This window comes from Etheostoma cragini, chromosome 24 (assembly GCF_013103735.1).
Source record: "Etheostoma cragini isolate CJK2018 chromosome 24, CSU_Ecrag_1.0, whole genome shotgun sequence".
Classification (NCBI taxonomy): Eukaryota; Metazoa; Chordata; class Actinopteri; order Perciformes; family Percidae; genus Etheostoma; species Etheostoma cragini.
In genome coordinates this window covers 10,057,401-10,074,856 of record NC_048430.1, presented here as the reverse complement: position 1 = coordinate 10,074,856, position 17,456 = coordinate 10,057,401, and the positions used below count along the sequence as shown (strand labels likewise).

Here is a 17,456-nt window from a genome sequence, read left to right as displayed (position 1 = left end):
TTAAGGTATTTCCACGAACCATGCAAGGCAACAGGAAGAGGTCCTTCAACAGCGAGTGGTATAAACAACACCCATGGCTTGAGTCCCCCCAAAGCCAAAACTCGGCTTACTGTTGACACTTCTCTTTGCCAAACACCCCAGCATCTGTGTTCACATTAGGGCTGAACGATATTGTTTTAGCATCGCCATCGCAATGTAGTCACATCGCAGGACATTACAATGTGGATGCTGAAACTTTTTTGCTGCTTGATAGAAAAGTAAACTTCCACCGTTCTACTTCTACATGATATTTACCGTCGAACCCTTCGACCTTTTAAGACAGGTAGCCATGTGGGCAACGTGTGTTAGTCCAACAGGGTAATGGGAAGTGAGGCTCTCTGTGTGTAGAAAAGTACCGTAGGTAGCAGCTGCCGCTGATGGAGTGATGCGCATAGTTTTGATGGGTAGTGATGCTACAGCAGTCAGTGTTTTATGTTTGCTGCAAAAACGAACTAAATCCCCTGAGTAATGCAACATTAATTACATCGTTACATTACGTACATACGATGTAACTAACGTTACGATAGTTACATAGTTTTCCTTCTTCTACATAGATGCACTCCCCTACAAAATTACCGCAGCAGTCGAGAATGATTTATCATTTCCAAACAGAACTATTAGTCATTCTTTTAAAAATTACTTTTTCTTTTTTCATATCACAGGGGGGAAAAAATATTTCAATGTGAGATTTTTCCAATATCTTGCAGGCCTAGTTCACATCACAAATGGGATCCTCTCATTGGAAAAAGGCAATATGTTGTGGTCTTATGGCCTATGTGAAAGCATTTTGTAGCAGAAGAATGAGCAAAAGCAAGAACTAGCTACCTCTGTTGCATTTTGTTAGTACTAGAATCCTCTATTCATTAGAGTTCGAAAGTTTACATAACGTAATTTTATAGTATATTTTACTTTGTTTGGAGTTACAGTAACATTTGTTTGGTTTATGTTTCAATCGTAAGTTGATGTTTGAAGAAGCATCTCAACCATTTATGAGTGGAACTGTTTAAATAAATATTTATTAAATTTATTTTATTTTTAAATAAACTTTTTGTATGCCGAATCGTAGCCAACATTTCAATTGATACCTTCATCAGGGCCCTGGGCATGAATACTATCTGGGTTAAAAAACACTTTTTGCACATTTTCAGACATCACTATGTGGCACTAATATAGTAATATAATCTAATGGCATCCTATAGAATGGCATTATTCAGTCATCAGGCCATCATGTGTGTTACCTGTGTTGTTGCCTTTACTAATTTAATTGACATCTTGTGGTTAAATAAAAACACACGTGGCAAAGACAAACTCCTCTCCAACAAATTCTATCTAAGCTAAATAATAACATAAATTAAGCATGTAAAGAGCAACCAGTATTACATTTTTTCACTTGCAAGCTTAGTTTATCTTTTGCTTACATATACACTTTTTAAGAAGGTCCCATCTTAAAGCATTTTGGTTTGTTGTATGTTGCTCTGTTTTAGATGCTTGTTTCTGGTTGGTGTGATCATGGCCAAGGAGCATAAAAAAGGGTAAGAGGACAAGAAGAATGTAAGTGTAAATGCATTTATAACACTTCACACAGCCATCTGTAAACATGGAACATTGCCAGTTTCTCCAATGAACCACTAGACTTTAACCTACCTAGTAAACCTAGCTCTGACTTTAGGTCACAAAAAACGTTTTGGGAACCAAAAATTGTTAGCCGAGTTCAGTCACTGTTCCATTATCTTTTATTGTGACTGTTGCCACTCTTCATTTCAACCCTAACCGGCTCGTCAGACACTACCTACCAAGAGCCTGGTTCTGTCACAGGTTTCTTCCTAAAATTAGTTTTTCCTCGCCACTGTTGCTTTCTCTGAAGGGAAATACTACAACAGTTTGGTCCTTGTAAATTATGGAGTGTAGTCTAGACCTACTCTATCTGTAAAGTGTCTCAAGATAACTCTTGTTATGAATTGATACTAGAAATATAATTGAATTGGAAAACAATGCTTGTTAGCTCCCCTGACAACACTTTAAAAATTGAGCCCCTGCAGTATGTTTCACGTAGACTTACAAAATCTGGTACACATATTTATCATGTACAGACAAACAAAAAAGCTCATTGGAGCAATGCCCTAAACCCAACAGGAAGTTGGCCATTTTGAATTGATTGTACAAAATTATGAGTTTTTGGCCATTTCTACATGTCATACTTTAACAATCTTCTAGAGATTTCATCTGATTGACTTTAAATTTGGTCTGTACCATCAAGAAGGAGTTTGCTCCTTCGTGATGGTAAATTTTAGCGAGGAACAAGTGAATTACCCATAGGCAATTAAAGAAATTGACAAATAGATCCCGTTGTTCTTGAAGGAGACCAGTGCAGGCTATTAGGAGCGAAAGAGAGAAAGAAATCTTGCAGAGAGATATATGTTAGGCGATAAAACAAGCACAGGCTAATTATGACTAACTAAAATGCTAGTTAATATTAGTAATTAAACCTAAAAATCTAAACTGTCTGCAAGCTTACCCTGTACTATACGGTAATTCCTCTTACTGTGCGACGGTAATTTGCATGGTTATGACAAAATCGCCTATTTTTACAAAAACGTCTGCTGGATAGCCATAACTTGAGCTACAAGGTAATGGAGCCTTTTATACATTGTTTCTTTAGAAATAAACAATGGACAAATACAGTCTTTAAACGCTTTAGAACGCAAAATGAATGGCCGTCAATGGAATGCTAACGGCAGGTTATGGCTTATTAGCATCAAAATGGCGCCATTGGTGCTTTGCTTAGAGAGGATAGGCTTACCCACTTGGAATTACCTGGATGTGTGAAAACAGCGGCATGTCACACATCCGTTTTGTTGTTGTCGAATTTATAGCCCCCCCCCCCCATAAACCAATTTATATTTTCACAAAATTTGCATGAATAATCATAATGGTATATGCCCCTGTGTGTGCGTGTGTATGACTCAAAACAAAATACAGTTCAAACTTGTTTTGTCTTTGTTTTCTGCACATTGATTTTATGTAGGGGGAGAAAAAAATCGATTTAATTTAAAAAAAAATTTAAATAGGGGATTTTATTTTTAGGCCATATTGCCCGGCCCTATACAGTAGGCTATATGCCAATGTTTTTTTTTATAAAAAATATAAAACATTATATATTTTAATAGTTACGAGCACTAGAAAAAACATCTGATTTACATAAAACTTATGTGTGATCTACATGTGATACTAAGCCGCTCCCTATATTTAAACCACGCCCCTTTCACAACATATTAACCGTTTAAGGTAGACCCTTGTGAGGTGTAAGACACTTTATTATTGGTAAAGGTTTGGTAAAGGTTTGCCCTCACCCCTATGCTTTGGCCACGCCCCTTTTCACACACAGCTAATGAATTGTATGATGGAGAGTCTTCTGGGTTTTCTAGTCATTATTACAAATCAAATTGTACACAAATATAACCAAGTGAAAATATATCTGATGGCCAAGAGATTAAATTGGATAACAAAAACTTGTGAACTTGACACCACAATGGTCATACGGTTGAAAAAGATATAAACTAGACTATTGTATTAGCTATGGACAACTTCCATAGCCCATAGAGGGATATCTTTTGGAAATTAACTGGAAAGTCTTGTTGTTTCACTTCCTGCCTGGCTTTCCAAATGGCCCTCGGCTGGCATGAAAATAGACCTGGCTCATATCTTTAGCGGAGCATTGAGCCGCTTCACGCACGCTTCTGGGACGGGTTGGTGGAATATCAAGACCTGACTTGAATGGCAGCGAAGTCTTGCAGGGTTTGCGCCGCTGGAGAGTAGGCGCAGACGCTCTTGGTTGACAGTAAGGGTAACTCCTCTAACAACCTTGCTGTCACACCATGCATGATCTTGGGGGAATTGTTGGGTCACTGTAAGCTACATGTAGTCTATCTGTAAAGTGTCTTGAGACAACTTATTTTATAAGTTCTGTCGTGGACGTTTCTGTAGAGCGTGAGAGGAATTGTTGGAAGTGAGACTTTGTTGAAAAAACAAAATGACAGGCTACAAACTGAACCAAGGTTTGGTCTTCGGTGAAGTTTTAATTGTTTCCTGCAGAGAACAACCAAGTGACAAGAACAGTTTTCACAATGCATACATCAGCTACAGTGTGACAAACGTCTTGCAACATTACAACAGTAATATCCTGCCTTATAGCCTGTCCCCCCAGAGAAAAGAACACCTTGTTTGGAAAACAGTCCAATCTTAGCATAACAATTAATCTTCCCAAGCACAATTGGAGCTTTTACGTCTTTCTGAATCTGCCCTTGTGTGTCAAAGTTATCTTGGCTGGAGTTGTCTTTGGCTAGGCTATGGTCCTGACCTGGGATCTGCTGTGATAACCATAGCTTCTGGGCAACAATTTTGTCAGACTTTGTGGCATTTGTCCTTGGAGGGAAAATGCGAAGACTAACAATCGTCTTCTCCTTCAGGGAGGACACGCAAAGAGAGATTTAGAAGTAATACACCCTGAAAAGCATTGTGAATGTGAATAATCAACACTTGCATATTATAGGACATATGAAATCATGCTTAAAAGTAATTTTCCCATTACAGTTCACATTCTAAATAAAATTGAATTCCATGATCTATAATTTAAAATTCAAAAATGTGTTTCTCAAACTGTCTACCAGCAACTCCAAAGCCTAATAATAAGGAGCGTATGTGTTATTGTAAAAATGTACATGTGAATTTGACATAATTATGGCATTATTATTTGAGTTTTTTTGAGTTAGTTTTTTTCTGTTTTGTAGGAGTTCAGCAACGGAGCCAACTGTTTTTCAACAAGGCCGGCAATTTATGTTACAAATTATCAGTGTCACATTTGAAGGAACGGTTACTAGCAACTGACAAGATGGATTATGAGTGTGAGACAGAAATTACTTCCCTAATGTCTCTGTATAGGTAGCACCATATTTCTTTTAAAAAGTGTAATGTAATCTGCCTGTAATTTTATAATTTACTGGTTGTAGTACAAGTAGTACGAGGCTTGTTGTTTTTGGTGGTCAGATTAAATTGGTGGTTTCATTGGGTAAGTAGGTCTTTGTCAGACAAGGTTTGAGAAAGACTGATTTAGGACTTTTGTGTTATGCATAAGGTTTTTGTAATGGTCATGTGATCCATTTTCTCTGATGCTGACATGGAAAGAAGGTTTGCAAGTCATTGATTGACATTCATTAATTGTGCATTAACACTCAACTTTGTGTTCAGTGGTCCTATAAACACAAAATGACTAAATTCCCAAACAAACTTATTTCAATTTTATAGAGGAGAACTTCTCAGATGCCTTTACACTGTTTACACTGTTGGTCTGGTCACTGTATCAGATGCATGTGCACCTGAGGACTTATATTAAGGGTGTGTTTGTAGGGATATCCCAATCCCGATGGATGGCCTCGGGGATTGGCATTCACCTTACTCTGATCATTCACAGCTTGTAGTGATCACCGCCTTTCATTACACAAGCCCTGCACCACAGACACACAGCTAGACCGCCTGGATGCTGGCACTTTCAAACCAGGATGCACAGCAACTCACCAGTGTCCGTCCAGAGAGTGTCTCATAGCTTGCTAACACTTGGCAACAAGTATGGCTAAAACTTTAAGCACTTTTGATGGGGACCCAACCTCCCCGGAGGACTTTTTGGCAAAATGCATCTACGTTGATTATAGCGCTCCTCTACTGGTCGACCAATGCCACATTTGGTACAGAGGCACATAGTGGGACTTTGAACAATAACCTTAAAGTGATAGCATTTAAATTGGCCAAGATATGCTAAAGTTTGTGTTTTGTAGCTTGGTCAGGTCCATCTGCAGACTGTATGTGCCAAGTTTTGTGCAGATCGGATATATGGCCTAAGAGGAGTTCGAAAAAGTTGTTTGTTCCTATTGCAAAACAAACTTCTTAGCAGAAATGGGCGTGGCCTATATCGTCAGATTCAGTTTGATTCAAGGAACACGTGTATTTTTGGTTTTATAGTGAGCAATGTGTAATGTGGGAGTTATGGGCAAAAAGATGTTTAATGTCATTATAGCACTACCTAGTCAATAGGAAAAATCTTAACCCATGTTATTTATTCCCAGCTTTTTATCAATTTTTTAAAAACTTTATTACGTTTTTGTCCCTTTTTTCAACACTTTGATGCTTTTTTTCAATGTTTGTGACTTTTGTGACATTCTCAACATTTATTTACTTCAGCTTTACAGTCATTTTAGGAAATTATGTTTAACAAACCTCATTTATAGGAAATAATACATAATGTTAGAGTTAGAAAAGCAGAAATTAGGAATTATTTAAACAAAAATTAAAGGAATGTATGTTGATGGATAATCACAGACTGGAATATGTCAACTACGTCAATATGTGAATACTATTTCAAAAAGTGTGGAATCAATTATGTTATTTTGGGTAATTAAAAAGAACATTGATATAGGAAAATAGGTCAGTTTGACCCAAGGACAACATGAGGGTTAAGAAGGATCTTTGCAATTACAATATGGTTCCCAGCACTGCTGGATCTGTGTACCGCCTTTCTATAGCAGAAATAACGCGTTTGGCCCATAACTTCCAAACCGTACTTTCCACTTCAAAAAAAAAATCTTATATTGTAAACCTACTTTTTTAAATCTCTCCAAGGCCGTGCAACCAATCTGCAAGCAACTTGGTACGTAGCATCTTCAGACCAACCTGACACAAAGGTATCAAAAGACTTAAAATAAAATATGCGTAAATAATGTACTATGTCAGGTGAGGCTCCAGATGACAGTGAGCATGGCCATGATGCCGTTAAGGACAGCAACACTATAACCTAGGTGGAAATCATGGCCAGGTCCATCTCTAGAAGAAAAGACAAACACACACACACACACACACACACACACACACACACACACAGAGTCAAGGAGAGCAAATTCGTAACTTTGTGAAGTGAGAGAGCACATTTGTGAAGTTGCAGTGACCAAATCAGGAGATTGTAATCACTTCGTTGTGGTTTTACCGAAAAATTGACAATAAATATATATAAAGAAAATGTTGCATTACAGGTTTGCAGCTATGCATTCATGTAAATATCTTAGGCAGAATATTCTTTTTGCGATTATAAATCCAGCTCACATGTGTATTTTCTAGCAACATTTTTAACATAGGTGGTGTAACATTGGTGTAACCTTGAGTCTTACCTGAAGTCGGCTAGTGTCAGTGGTGTTCCTAACCCAATGCCAGGCTGGTACGAGTTAAGGTATGTGAGGGTCCATGAGAAAACACAGGAGATACATCCTAGTAATACTGAAAGCACTAGGATACTCCAGAAACCTACACACACACACACACACACACACAAAATTCCTTTTTACCAACTTTGACCAGAGCATACTGTTAGCTAGTTATGTTAGGGTCAGGATTAGGGTAGAAATACATGCTACTGTTCTCTGAAATAAACAACTAACTGGTAGACTGAAGGATTTATCAGAAATCTTCAACCAACCATATATGATGCCATCAAGGAGCTCAGAAATCTCCATACAGGCTAAAGTGTTCCAGTCCTGCCACCCTTTAAGGACTGTGCTACTACCATCCATTCTACAATCGGGGGTGATTGGGCAATTTTTTTTCTTTCTTTCATATTATTATGATTATAGAAATTGCCAATGACCCAAAAGTGCGAGGAACCTATTGTTTTTGTTGGAATTATTATTCTGTTGTACAACTGCATTTTTGAGGGACTTAGCATGTTGACAAACTCACAAGACTTTGCACAAATGTGTGCACAAAAAAGACCTGGTGAAAATTGCAAAGTTCTGTAGTGATTGGGCTCGGGCGTTGCCAAACAATTAAGAAATTAAAATACCAAATTTTGAGGTAACACAGGTCTCACCTTGAAGTCCATGTAGCTTTTTTTGATTTTTTCCCACTGGACAGGAGAAAAGCCATCTTGGTTTTTGTGCAAACATTTTCATTTTACGAACAGGTGTTTTAGGGTGAATTTAAGATGCACCAAACTCTTGAAATTGTGCAGCCATGTGCAGAACAGTAAATTATTTGATCTAAGTTTACATTAAGGCTTGTTAGCAGTATGGTGGCTTTATAATGCCTCCTAATTGGCTTTCGCCCTTGGGCACATTTTTTAAATAAATGTGCAAGTTATGGAGGAGCAACTTCCTGTAGTCAAAACAGGAAAGGTTGCATATCTTTACTTGGACATAGTTGGTCTGATATTCACCAGATTTGTGCACACACTGCTTTCATCATTTCTGACATAGTCCCAATTTCCTTTAATTAGCTCCGCCCAAGGGGAAATTGGCCATTTAGAATTTGTGGATATTGCCGTGACGCTCAGGCGATTTTCTTCAAATTTTGCAAATGGCCTCAGCGGAGCACAGGGAACACCTGTGCAGAGTTTCGTTTACTTCTGAATAACAAGACACACAACTCCTCCTGTTTTACTGCCACCTGCAAGAAGTTGGTCCTTTATAAGTTGCCTTGCCGCGTTTTTTTTATCAAAACAGTTTTGATAACTTTATGAAATGAGAGTCCACCAAGTCTACTAACTATTTTTATTCTATGCATTTGAGCACAGTTGCTTGGGCTACTTAAAACCGCGCAAAAATATGGACGCATGTCAGACTTAGTGAAAATTGTGATCTAGCAGGGGTCTTTGACTTTTGACAAATTGGCTCAATAGTGCCCCCTATTAGTTTTCAAGGGATGTAAACTCCAACAGATTTAAACCGATTGACCTCAAAAGTTTTTTATGCACACCAAACAGCGTGGGCGGGGCAAGCCGTTCATTTTTCTTGTTTCGCCATGAAAACGGAAGGGTAGTAACTACACTCCTCTAAATAACTAAACTCCTTAGGATGTATAAGGGCCCTGGTCTGAATACATCTAAATGTAAATATTAAGATATAATCATAGTGCCCCCTAATGGCAACAGGAAGTTACAGTTGTTAAACTTTGATGTCCTCTACCCAATGGGCAAGTAGAACTTTGATGTTAAATCATGAAAAAGAAAGTTGTTGTAACTTGAACAAATATTGTACGATCTACCACAAATCTTTCCTTCATGATGTTAGTCTAGGCCTGAAATAATCCACATGGGTCTCAGGCCTGATTATTGTAAATTGTCTCAATAGCGCCCCCTAAAACAAATTCAAGGAAAAGCTGCATTTACCTAGATGGTAAGCATATGTCTCATGACCAAACTTACAAAAAAGCCTCTCGGAGCTATACCTTAAACCTAACAGAATGTCAGCTATACACTAACCTATAGGATTATTAGGAACACCATACTAATACTGTGTTTGACCCCCTTTTGCCTTCAGAACTGCCTTAATTCTACATGGCATTGATTCAAAAAGGTGCTGAAAGCATTCTTTAGAAATGTTGGCCCATATTGATAGGATAGCATCTTGCAGTTGATGGAGATTTGTGGGATGCACATCCAGGGCACAAAGCTCCCGTTCCACCACATCCACACTCACTCTGACATCTCTCCATTAGTGCATCTATAGATCCTGCGCATGTTTGTTCAGGACTGTGTGGGATTACTAACAAAAGTGTGGACACAAAGTGTAAATTGTAATTCCCCCATTGGGGATCAATAAACAGATTAAAAAAAAAAAAAAATGCTCAGGTAGGCCGCGTCATTTAAACGATGCCCAATTGGCACTAAGGGGCCTAAAGTGTACCAAGAAAACATCCACCACACCATTACACCACCACCACAGTGGTAACAAGGCATGATGGATCCATGTTCTCATTCTGTTTACGCCAAATTCTGACTCTACCATCTGAATCTCTCAATAGAAATCGAGACTCATCAGACCAGGCAACATTTTTCCAGTCTGCTGTTGTAGCCCATCCGCCTCAAGGTTGTGCGTGTTGTGGCTTCACAAATGCTTTGCTGCATACCTCGGTTGTAACGAGTGGTTATTATAGTAAAAGTGGCTCTTCTATCAGGACCTCCAGCATCAACAAGGCATTTTCATTTATTGTAGGTAGAGCAGGGGAGAAATTGTGATGTTCCCTAAAAAAAAGGAAGTCACAGTCTTTACGATTTGAGGTCCTGTTCCTAGCTGGTTGACCAGATTTCATGTCAAAAGTGGTCAGGAATGCCTTAAGAAGTTAATGATGCTTTAATTTGAAGAGTGTGACAGCACTTCAACGTTAAATCCCGTAAAAGAAAGTTGTTGAAACATGAACATATATTGTATAATCTATCCAAAATCTTAAAGTATAACATGAAATTTCGGTATGCATGTATCATGTCAAACTGTACAAAACATTATCTTGTGTAAACAACTAACAGTGTTCTTTAAGTTAATTTTATCAGTGAACAGTTGAGTACCACTGAACACAAACAAAAGGCCCCCAACAAAAATCCTATTCTGCAGATAACAAATTGCAGGTAGTAAAATTTGCAGCCAAAAACAGTAATCGAGCAGCCAAAAGAAAGTTTGGAGTGAGTGAGAAACTTGTGAGGGACTGGCAAAAAGCAAAGGTTACTTTAACTGTAATGAAGAAAAAAAATAAATCTAATTGTGGGCTGAAGGCAAGATGGCCAGAGCTGGAGGAACAAGTCCACAGATGGCTGCTTGAACAACATGCTGCCCGGAGAGACTTGTCAACGGTGCAGTTGGGTCTCCACACCCGGGTAATTGCCAATGAGATGAATAAAAATGACTTTGCAGACAGGCCTTTTGGTGTTCACGATTCATGCAACGCAACCACCTCTCTATTAGAGCACGGACAACGTTGTGTCCGAAACTGCCTGCAGATTCCCAAGCCAAGGTTGACAGTTTCCGTGAGTTTGTTGAAAAGTGGGTAACTGAACACTTATTATTAAAAGAGACGAGGTCCCCTTAACGTTTGACATCCCCATGGGCTGAAGTGTCGCAGAGAAAGGGCAGAAAAGTGTGACTATAGTGACAACTGGTCATGAGAAATCACAGTGATGCGTCCATGTTGCAGGGATGGATCTTAATTGCCACCGATGGTCATTTTCAAACAGAAAACCATGCCAAAAGACAAATCTCCTCCCACAGTTGTCGTGGCCGTGTATAAAAAAGGGTAGATGATCAAGATATTATGAATATTTGGCTTACAAAGTGCTAAGGACTAAGCGTCCTGATGGCTTCTTTAAAACATGCAAAGCCCTGCTGGTGATGGACAGTATGCGAGCGCACAAAACGCCACATTTCACAAAGAGAAAAGAAAAGAAAAGATTCAACTCCACACCTGTCATCATCCCTGGAGGCTTAATCAAAATCCTCTAGTCACTCAACATGTCACTGAACCGGAGCTTTAAGGCAGTCTTGCGTCGCTTGTGGGAGGAGTGGATTGTGGATGGAGAGCACAGCTTCATGGCAACCGGGAGGATGCGCCATGCAATTGTTATGCTATGTGTTGTTGAATACCTTGCCTTTACAGATTAAAGGTCTGTTCATGGTCTTGGATTTTTTGAAATTAATTTCTAAATAAATGTGACTTATGCAGTGCAACTTCTATATGTTTTTTTTCCTCTTCATGGCGCATTTTTTAACTGATGCAACCTATACTCAGTCGGAGGCCCTTCCACTGACTTCGTACTGCCTAAAAACTTTTATTTCAGGCGGGGTTGTTTAAATGCCCTACTGAAGGCATAAAATATCTTGGCATTCGCTTCCCTCACCAATTTAATGAATTAATTGAAAAGAATTTGGACCCACTTTAAAAAAAAAAATGTAATTAGATACATATAAATGGTCACTACTGTTGTCATTATGGGGAAAGGTTAACGTTCTGAAGATGAACTGTATCCCGAGATTAGACTATTTGCTTTCCTATTGCAATACCCCAAAAGTACTTTAAAAGGTTCGACCAAATTTGCAAAAAGTTCTTATGGAATGTTAAATGTGCATGGATAAAATTAGAGAGGCTCCAGGTGCCAATAAATAAGGGTGGCATGGGCCTCCCCAAATAAGCCCTGCCCATTATGCCTTTTGCCTGAGACATATACTGTAGCTCAGTGAAAACTGCCACCTGAGCGAGCCCCTCCCTGGTTTGAGATTGAACGGAGATTATTCTCCCCAGTCACCCCATAAATGCGTAGTGTAGCAATATACTCTCCAAACTAAAATCCCACCACATCATACCCAACCTCTGTAATGTGTGAAAGAAGTTTTCTAATGCTTTTAATATCAATGTCACTCTTTTTAGGAATAACCCAAAGTTACGTATTAATAAACATTTCTTCTTATGGAAAGACTGGGTGGAAAAAGGAATTATTATTAAAATACTGGCATTATTATTGTCAGAAACGATAGTCTTTGAACTTAGCATGTTTCCTTAATATCTGATGATGCATTGGGGTCATTTTTGGATTTAGTACAGTAAATATTACATTTTAGACCTTTAATAACTGAAGTTGCCATGAGCACCATCAAATCTCATAAGAGCTAGTCTGGTAACTTAATATTATTGTTATTTCAACAAAACTGTCAGAAGGGTAGGACATCAACTCTTAACTGTGGGAGATAATATGGTTTCTCCATGTAACTAAATCTAAAGTTCAAACTGTAAATAAATCTGACAAAGATCCAGATGGAGAGTTAGACATATGGAAGATTCATGTTCAGTATCTGGTTAAAGGGTGACAGAGGGAGGGAATGGGTGGGAATGTACAGTATGTGCTTCTGTTAAAAAAAGGAAAACAATGTCAAACCTGCTACCCTTTGTTATCCCCAATACACCCTGTAATAATTTATGAGGTTTTGAGCAATAAACCTACTTTGAAAAAAAAAAAAAAAAAAAAGATCCTGATGGAGAAGTGAAGCTTTGACAATATGAAACAGATATTGATACTCACCCATCATCCTTTCTTCAGTCCCATCTTCTCCCCTCACTCTCTCTGCCCGCAGCTCTGAAACAGTCACTATGAATAAGTATCACTACTGACAAAGAATAGCAATCTTTGGCTAAAGCAAATATCTTTTTGTCAACTATCAGTAAAGGTGGATTTTCAACTGGTACAATAAGTAGATCATGAGTAAAAATTATTTTCTCAAACCTTTCTTTTCAAGATCAAAATAAAAATTCACTCTTGTGTTAATATAGATCTTATTCCTAAAATTCATAAAATTCTTGTAATCTAAGGACTTTCTTTCTGTTTTGTTTATTATTACAGTGCTGTAGTAGCCTAGTGACTTGAATCCCTTTTGGTTCAAAGACCACTCCCTTTGTTATATGGAATAGCTAATGTGACCATTTCAAATGATAGGCCTATATAGTATAATAATATATTAAAAGGTCCCATGGCATGAAAATTTCCCTTTATGAAGTACTCTAACATTAATATGCGTTCCCCCAGCCTGCCTATGGTCCCCCAGTGGCTAGAAATGGCAATAGGTGTAAACTAAGCCCTGGGTATCTTGCTCTGCCTTTGAGAAATGAAGGCTCAGTTGGGCCAATTTAGAATCTTGCCCCTTATGAGGTCATAAGAGGCCAGTTTACCTCCCCTTTTTCTGCTTTGCCCGCATAGAGAATTTGGCCCACCCATGAGAATGAGAGAGACATCATGGCTTTCAAACGAGCAAAGTAGTAGTTGGTCAAGGCCACCCCCCCAATAGCTACAATAGACACAGAAATGGCACGTTAAGGAAAGCAAATTGTTGGACTGGCTGTAGTGGCTGAAATTACGCACCAAGACTGAATTTCGAAAAAGAGACATCAGATAAAGTATTAGGGGACCAGTGTATAAAAGCATCCAAAAAGCACCATGTCATGGGACCTTGTAAAGGTAAAAGTCAGTCAGCCAACCAGTGCCCGATAAGTTTTTAAAGTGTAGAATTACTATATTTTGTCAACTGATGTGTACATATTCAGCAATGGTTATTGTACCAGAATATAACACAAGATCATAAACATTTTATATTGATTGATTTTACAATCTTGAGTGCTAAATGTTTTCATCATATTTTTCTAACTGCATTGATTTGAAGACTTCCCAAACTTACCAGCATTAACATATAGGGCTATGGGGCAATGGGCAATTACTTTTTCTTTTTAGCTAACACAGAAGTTACTTCAAAGTAAAAAAGTAGCAGTTTCCACAGCACCATGTGCACGAGATTCACAGCCCTATGTGACACACGTGTACGCGCGCCCGCTTACCTTTAAGTATCGGGTAGATAAGAGCGCAGACACAGCCAACAGCGACCACAGCTACGGCGGAGCCCAGTGCTGACAGAACTACGACGGACCACGGTTTGGGGCCGTTCCGGTTGAACGGCTGTCCCGTAGGCATACTTCCGCCGGGTACCTCACCTGACATGATAGCCACCCGGGGTCTCACAGAATGAGATTCTGTAGGCCTTTGTTCCATTTCCTCTGATGAATGTGAGCGACCGAAACTTTCTTTTAAAAAGTCTGTCGCTATTCCCTGCATTGTGATGCAATTGAAAGCAGCCTATACACGTTCCTTTAGCCTACGTAATATAGAACAACCTGTGTATTTACGAGTTATAAGTCAGACCACATGTGGTAAACACTGCATATTATAAACTGACCGTTTTAAAGTTGCATCAGGAACCGTTGTAGCCTCCCTTCTATTGACTGTTTCCAATCGCACTTCCGCACATAGAATTGTCCCTCAGGCTGTTCCGTCGGTGTAGTTTTATTAACCATAGTCTGTCCACAAGAGCGCTTACAACACACACACACACACACACACACACACACACACACACACACACACACACACATGTGTGTGTGTACACACACGTATTAAGATTGACGTATTAATACACACACGTATTAAGATTGTTTCTTTATGTTATGTATTATTAAATAATTAGCTGATACATCATTTATCAGTGTATTTAAAACTCTTAAATATCAATTTAGGCCTAGTGTCAGCCTAGAATATATTTTTCAAACTTGTAGGTGTTAAGATTTGCAGTAAAAGTTGATGAATAACATGTAAATGTCTGCAGGTCTATGTACTAAACAGTAATTTTTACCTTTAATTTGCTTTTTGAGAGACTTGTCATTTTTTATTGTGCAGATGTGATCTCTATATTTTTGTGTTAAGCACATTGCATGTATTGCATCACTTTTTCTTTATAAACATAGGTAATAATTATTTATTAAATATCTCCCAAGTGGTAATTTAGCAATTAAAGTAATCTACACCACCAAGTTGTATTTTTTTTAACTTGACAAACATACATACATTATGAACGCACATTTGGAGACACTATATAGGTTGTATAATCATGCCCTCACATCCTATCTTCAAATATTCCTTCCTCCTACTTAAAAAGAGGGAACATGAGCAACATGTAGAAATGAGAACATACATTTAGTATTAACTGTACTGCAACAGGTGTAACTAAAGCTGGAAAAAGAGAAAAGAGGTGACCAAAGTGACGTTATCTGTGACCATCTTTGATCAAACCTGTCTGACTTGAGCTGCAACCTCGCTGTGATTTTCTCCATGATGAACACACTTCTTTACCCTTTCTCTCCATTCCGCTATATTGGGAGGCTGTGGCTTCAATCAATAAGCCGTAATTGTGTTCTTTGCATATAAAAAACGAATTTTATGTAAGGAAGTCAAGTTCCTATCTGCAACATTATCTGGGACTATACCCAATATATACAATGCTGGATCTAAATTAAAGTAAATACCCAACACATGTTTTATTTCCTTTCGGATATTCTTCCAAAAATCTAAAATCTTTGGGCAATCCCAAAACATATCTGCAACCCTTCCAATATCTCTTCAAAGTATTACTGTACTTTCAGGTAATAGATTGAATGTTAAAATACCTCAGTTTGATCTTCCAATCAAACTCCCTCCATGTTGGGCTGCTACTTATCTTGTGCTCTGCTTTAAATGTTTCTTCCCAGTGTTTATCTGTTATCATATTTGTTTCCAATTCCCATTTTCCCTTGACATCCAAATTGTTGTTGTTAGATTCCTGTTGTAGTACCTTATACAATTTTGTCTCTCCCTCTGTATGCCATTAGTAATTTTTCTTGTTTTAATGGGGCTTTATAGATATTCTCCCTCTCTTTGTGTGTCTTAAGGAAATGTCTTAGTTGTAAAAATGTATAATAATCATGGTAAATTAAATTCTTGAGCTAACTTTGAAGGTTGTCCCCTAAACACGTATGCAAAATATTTAAACCCCTGGTGTGTCGTCATAGATGACAAACAATTATGGTTTATAGTTTAAACAAACAAAGAAATAGCTGTCAGGAGACAAATCCAACTATGACCATACTTGCCACACACATACAGTGTTCCCGAGGACCGATATTTGCTGTAAACTGGCATTTTCATTTTTGTTTACCAAATAAATACAATTTTTGTATGAGGAAGCAACGCATTCAAGTAGGCCTAGTATTGAACTGTACTGTAACGTGCGTTCTGCCATTGTAATTTCCCTATAAGACCATGACAGTGCGCATCTAATCAGTGATTTTATTTTGACAGTTCTGCAGTAGACTACAATATAAACAGATTAACATACGTTTATTCTGAAAATAATAAACCGGAAAAGGCGTCGACGTAGATTGTTGCTGTTGTTGTCAACAGCTAATCAAGGAAACGGCGACTTCAGGCGCCACAAAGCTCAAGTAACTTTACAATTAAGGTAACGTTAAATAAATATGTTTCATGTGCTGTAACTTTAGTTCTGTCATATACAACTTGAAAATCACGGCAGAAGCACATTGCGTGAAGATTCCGTGGTCGTGTGCTCATAATCGTACATAACGTTAGGCTATCATTGGGCTAACATTAACGTTCAAACTGGTACCATTGATTTGTCTTAGGGTTAACGTTATACGGGGATATGGTTTAGCAAAGCGTGATTACAGTCTTTTTCTTTACAAATGAATTCCCACACAGCGTATTAAATATCAGTGTTAACGTGTGCCATACTGCGAAATGACCCATAGCAAAGGCAGTTTGTATGTGTGACGTTCGCTATGTGTTTTAGCTTTGTAATATTTGCCAGCTAAGTTTGCTCAGCCAGTTAGCCCGTTTAGTTTAGCTAGCTTCTCTAAATTCACTGCGAATATTAGGCCCACTTAAATGTTTTCGTCAGCTGGCTTTGTAGGTGTAGGAAAGGATATTGGTTACTTGACTGTGACTTGTTGCATTTATCTGCAGTCAAATCAATAGCTGAAGTTAGATTGTTAACGTTGGTAACGTAACCCATACTGCTTCGTATACGGAGAGAGGGATTCATCAAACTCCACATATCTACACTACAGTTTAAAGAGGACCTACCATGCTCAATTGCATGTTCATACTTGTATTTTAGGTTTCTGTTAGAACACATTTGCATTCTTTTATGCTCAAATAACAGTTGCCTGAATATAGCCTTCCTTTTCTT

The 17,456-nt window shown here is 38.3% G+C and overlaps 2 protein-coding genes across 3 annotated transcripts in view; one reads left to right on the top strand and one right to left on the bottom strand.

The window, feature by feature from the left end:
• Positions 1 to 6,454: 6,454 nt before the first annotated feature.
• arl6ip6 (ADP-ribosylation factor-like 6 interacting protein 6) lies at positions 6,455 to 14,699 on the bottom strand. Its single transcript, XM_034864235.1, has 4 exons — positions 14,221 to 14,699; positions 12,917 to 12,970; positions 7,251 to 7,383; positions 6,455 to 6,909 (listed from the first exon to the last, which is right to left on the bottom strand). Exons 1-4 carry the CDS (start codon positions 14,492 to 14,494, stop codon positions 6,816 to 6,818), a joined length of 555 nt encoding a protein of 184 aa, XP_034720126.1. The 5' UTR covers positions 14,495 to 14,699; the 3' UTR covers positions 6,455 to 6,815.
• arhgap1 (Rho GTPase activating protein 1) overlaps positions 14,462 to 17,456 on the top strand; it is a 37,770-nt gene continuing 34,775 nt past the window's right edge. The window contains exon 1 of one of the 2 annotated variants that reach the window (XM_034864222.1): positions 14,462 to 14,477. The gene's annotated coding sequence lies outside the window, so the exon portion shown is untranslated. Of the gene's footprint in view, positions 14,478 to 16,545; positions 16,710 to 17,456 lie in introns of those variants that run through there. The other variant, XM_034864223.1, reaches the window with a different exon arrangement.

Bases quoted from the DNA above. Each gene is read 5' to 3' on its own strand.
- arl6ip6 (XM_034864235.1), bottom strand. From the start codon at position 14,494: ATGCAGGGAATAGCGACAGACTTTTTAAAAGAAAGTTTCGGTCGCTCA. The intron at 12,971-14,220 runs GTAAGCGGGCGC...TGACTGTTTCAG, and splicing joins TATCTACCCGATACTTAAAG to AGCTGCGGGCAGAGAGAGTG. The intron at 6,910-7,250 runs GTAAGACTCAAG...CTTTTCTTCTAG, and splicing joins CTGACACTAGCCGACTTCAG to AGATGGACCTGGCCATGATT.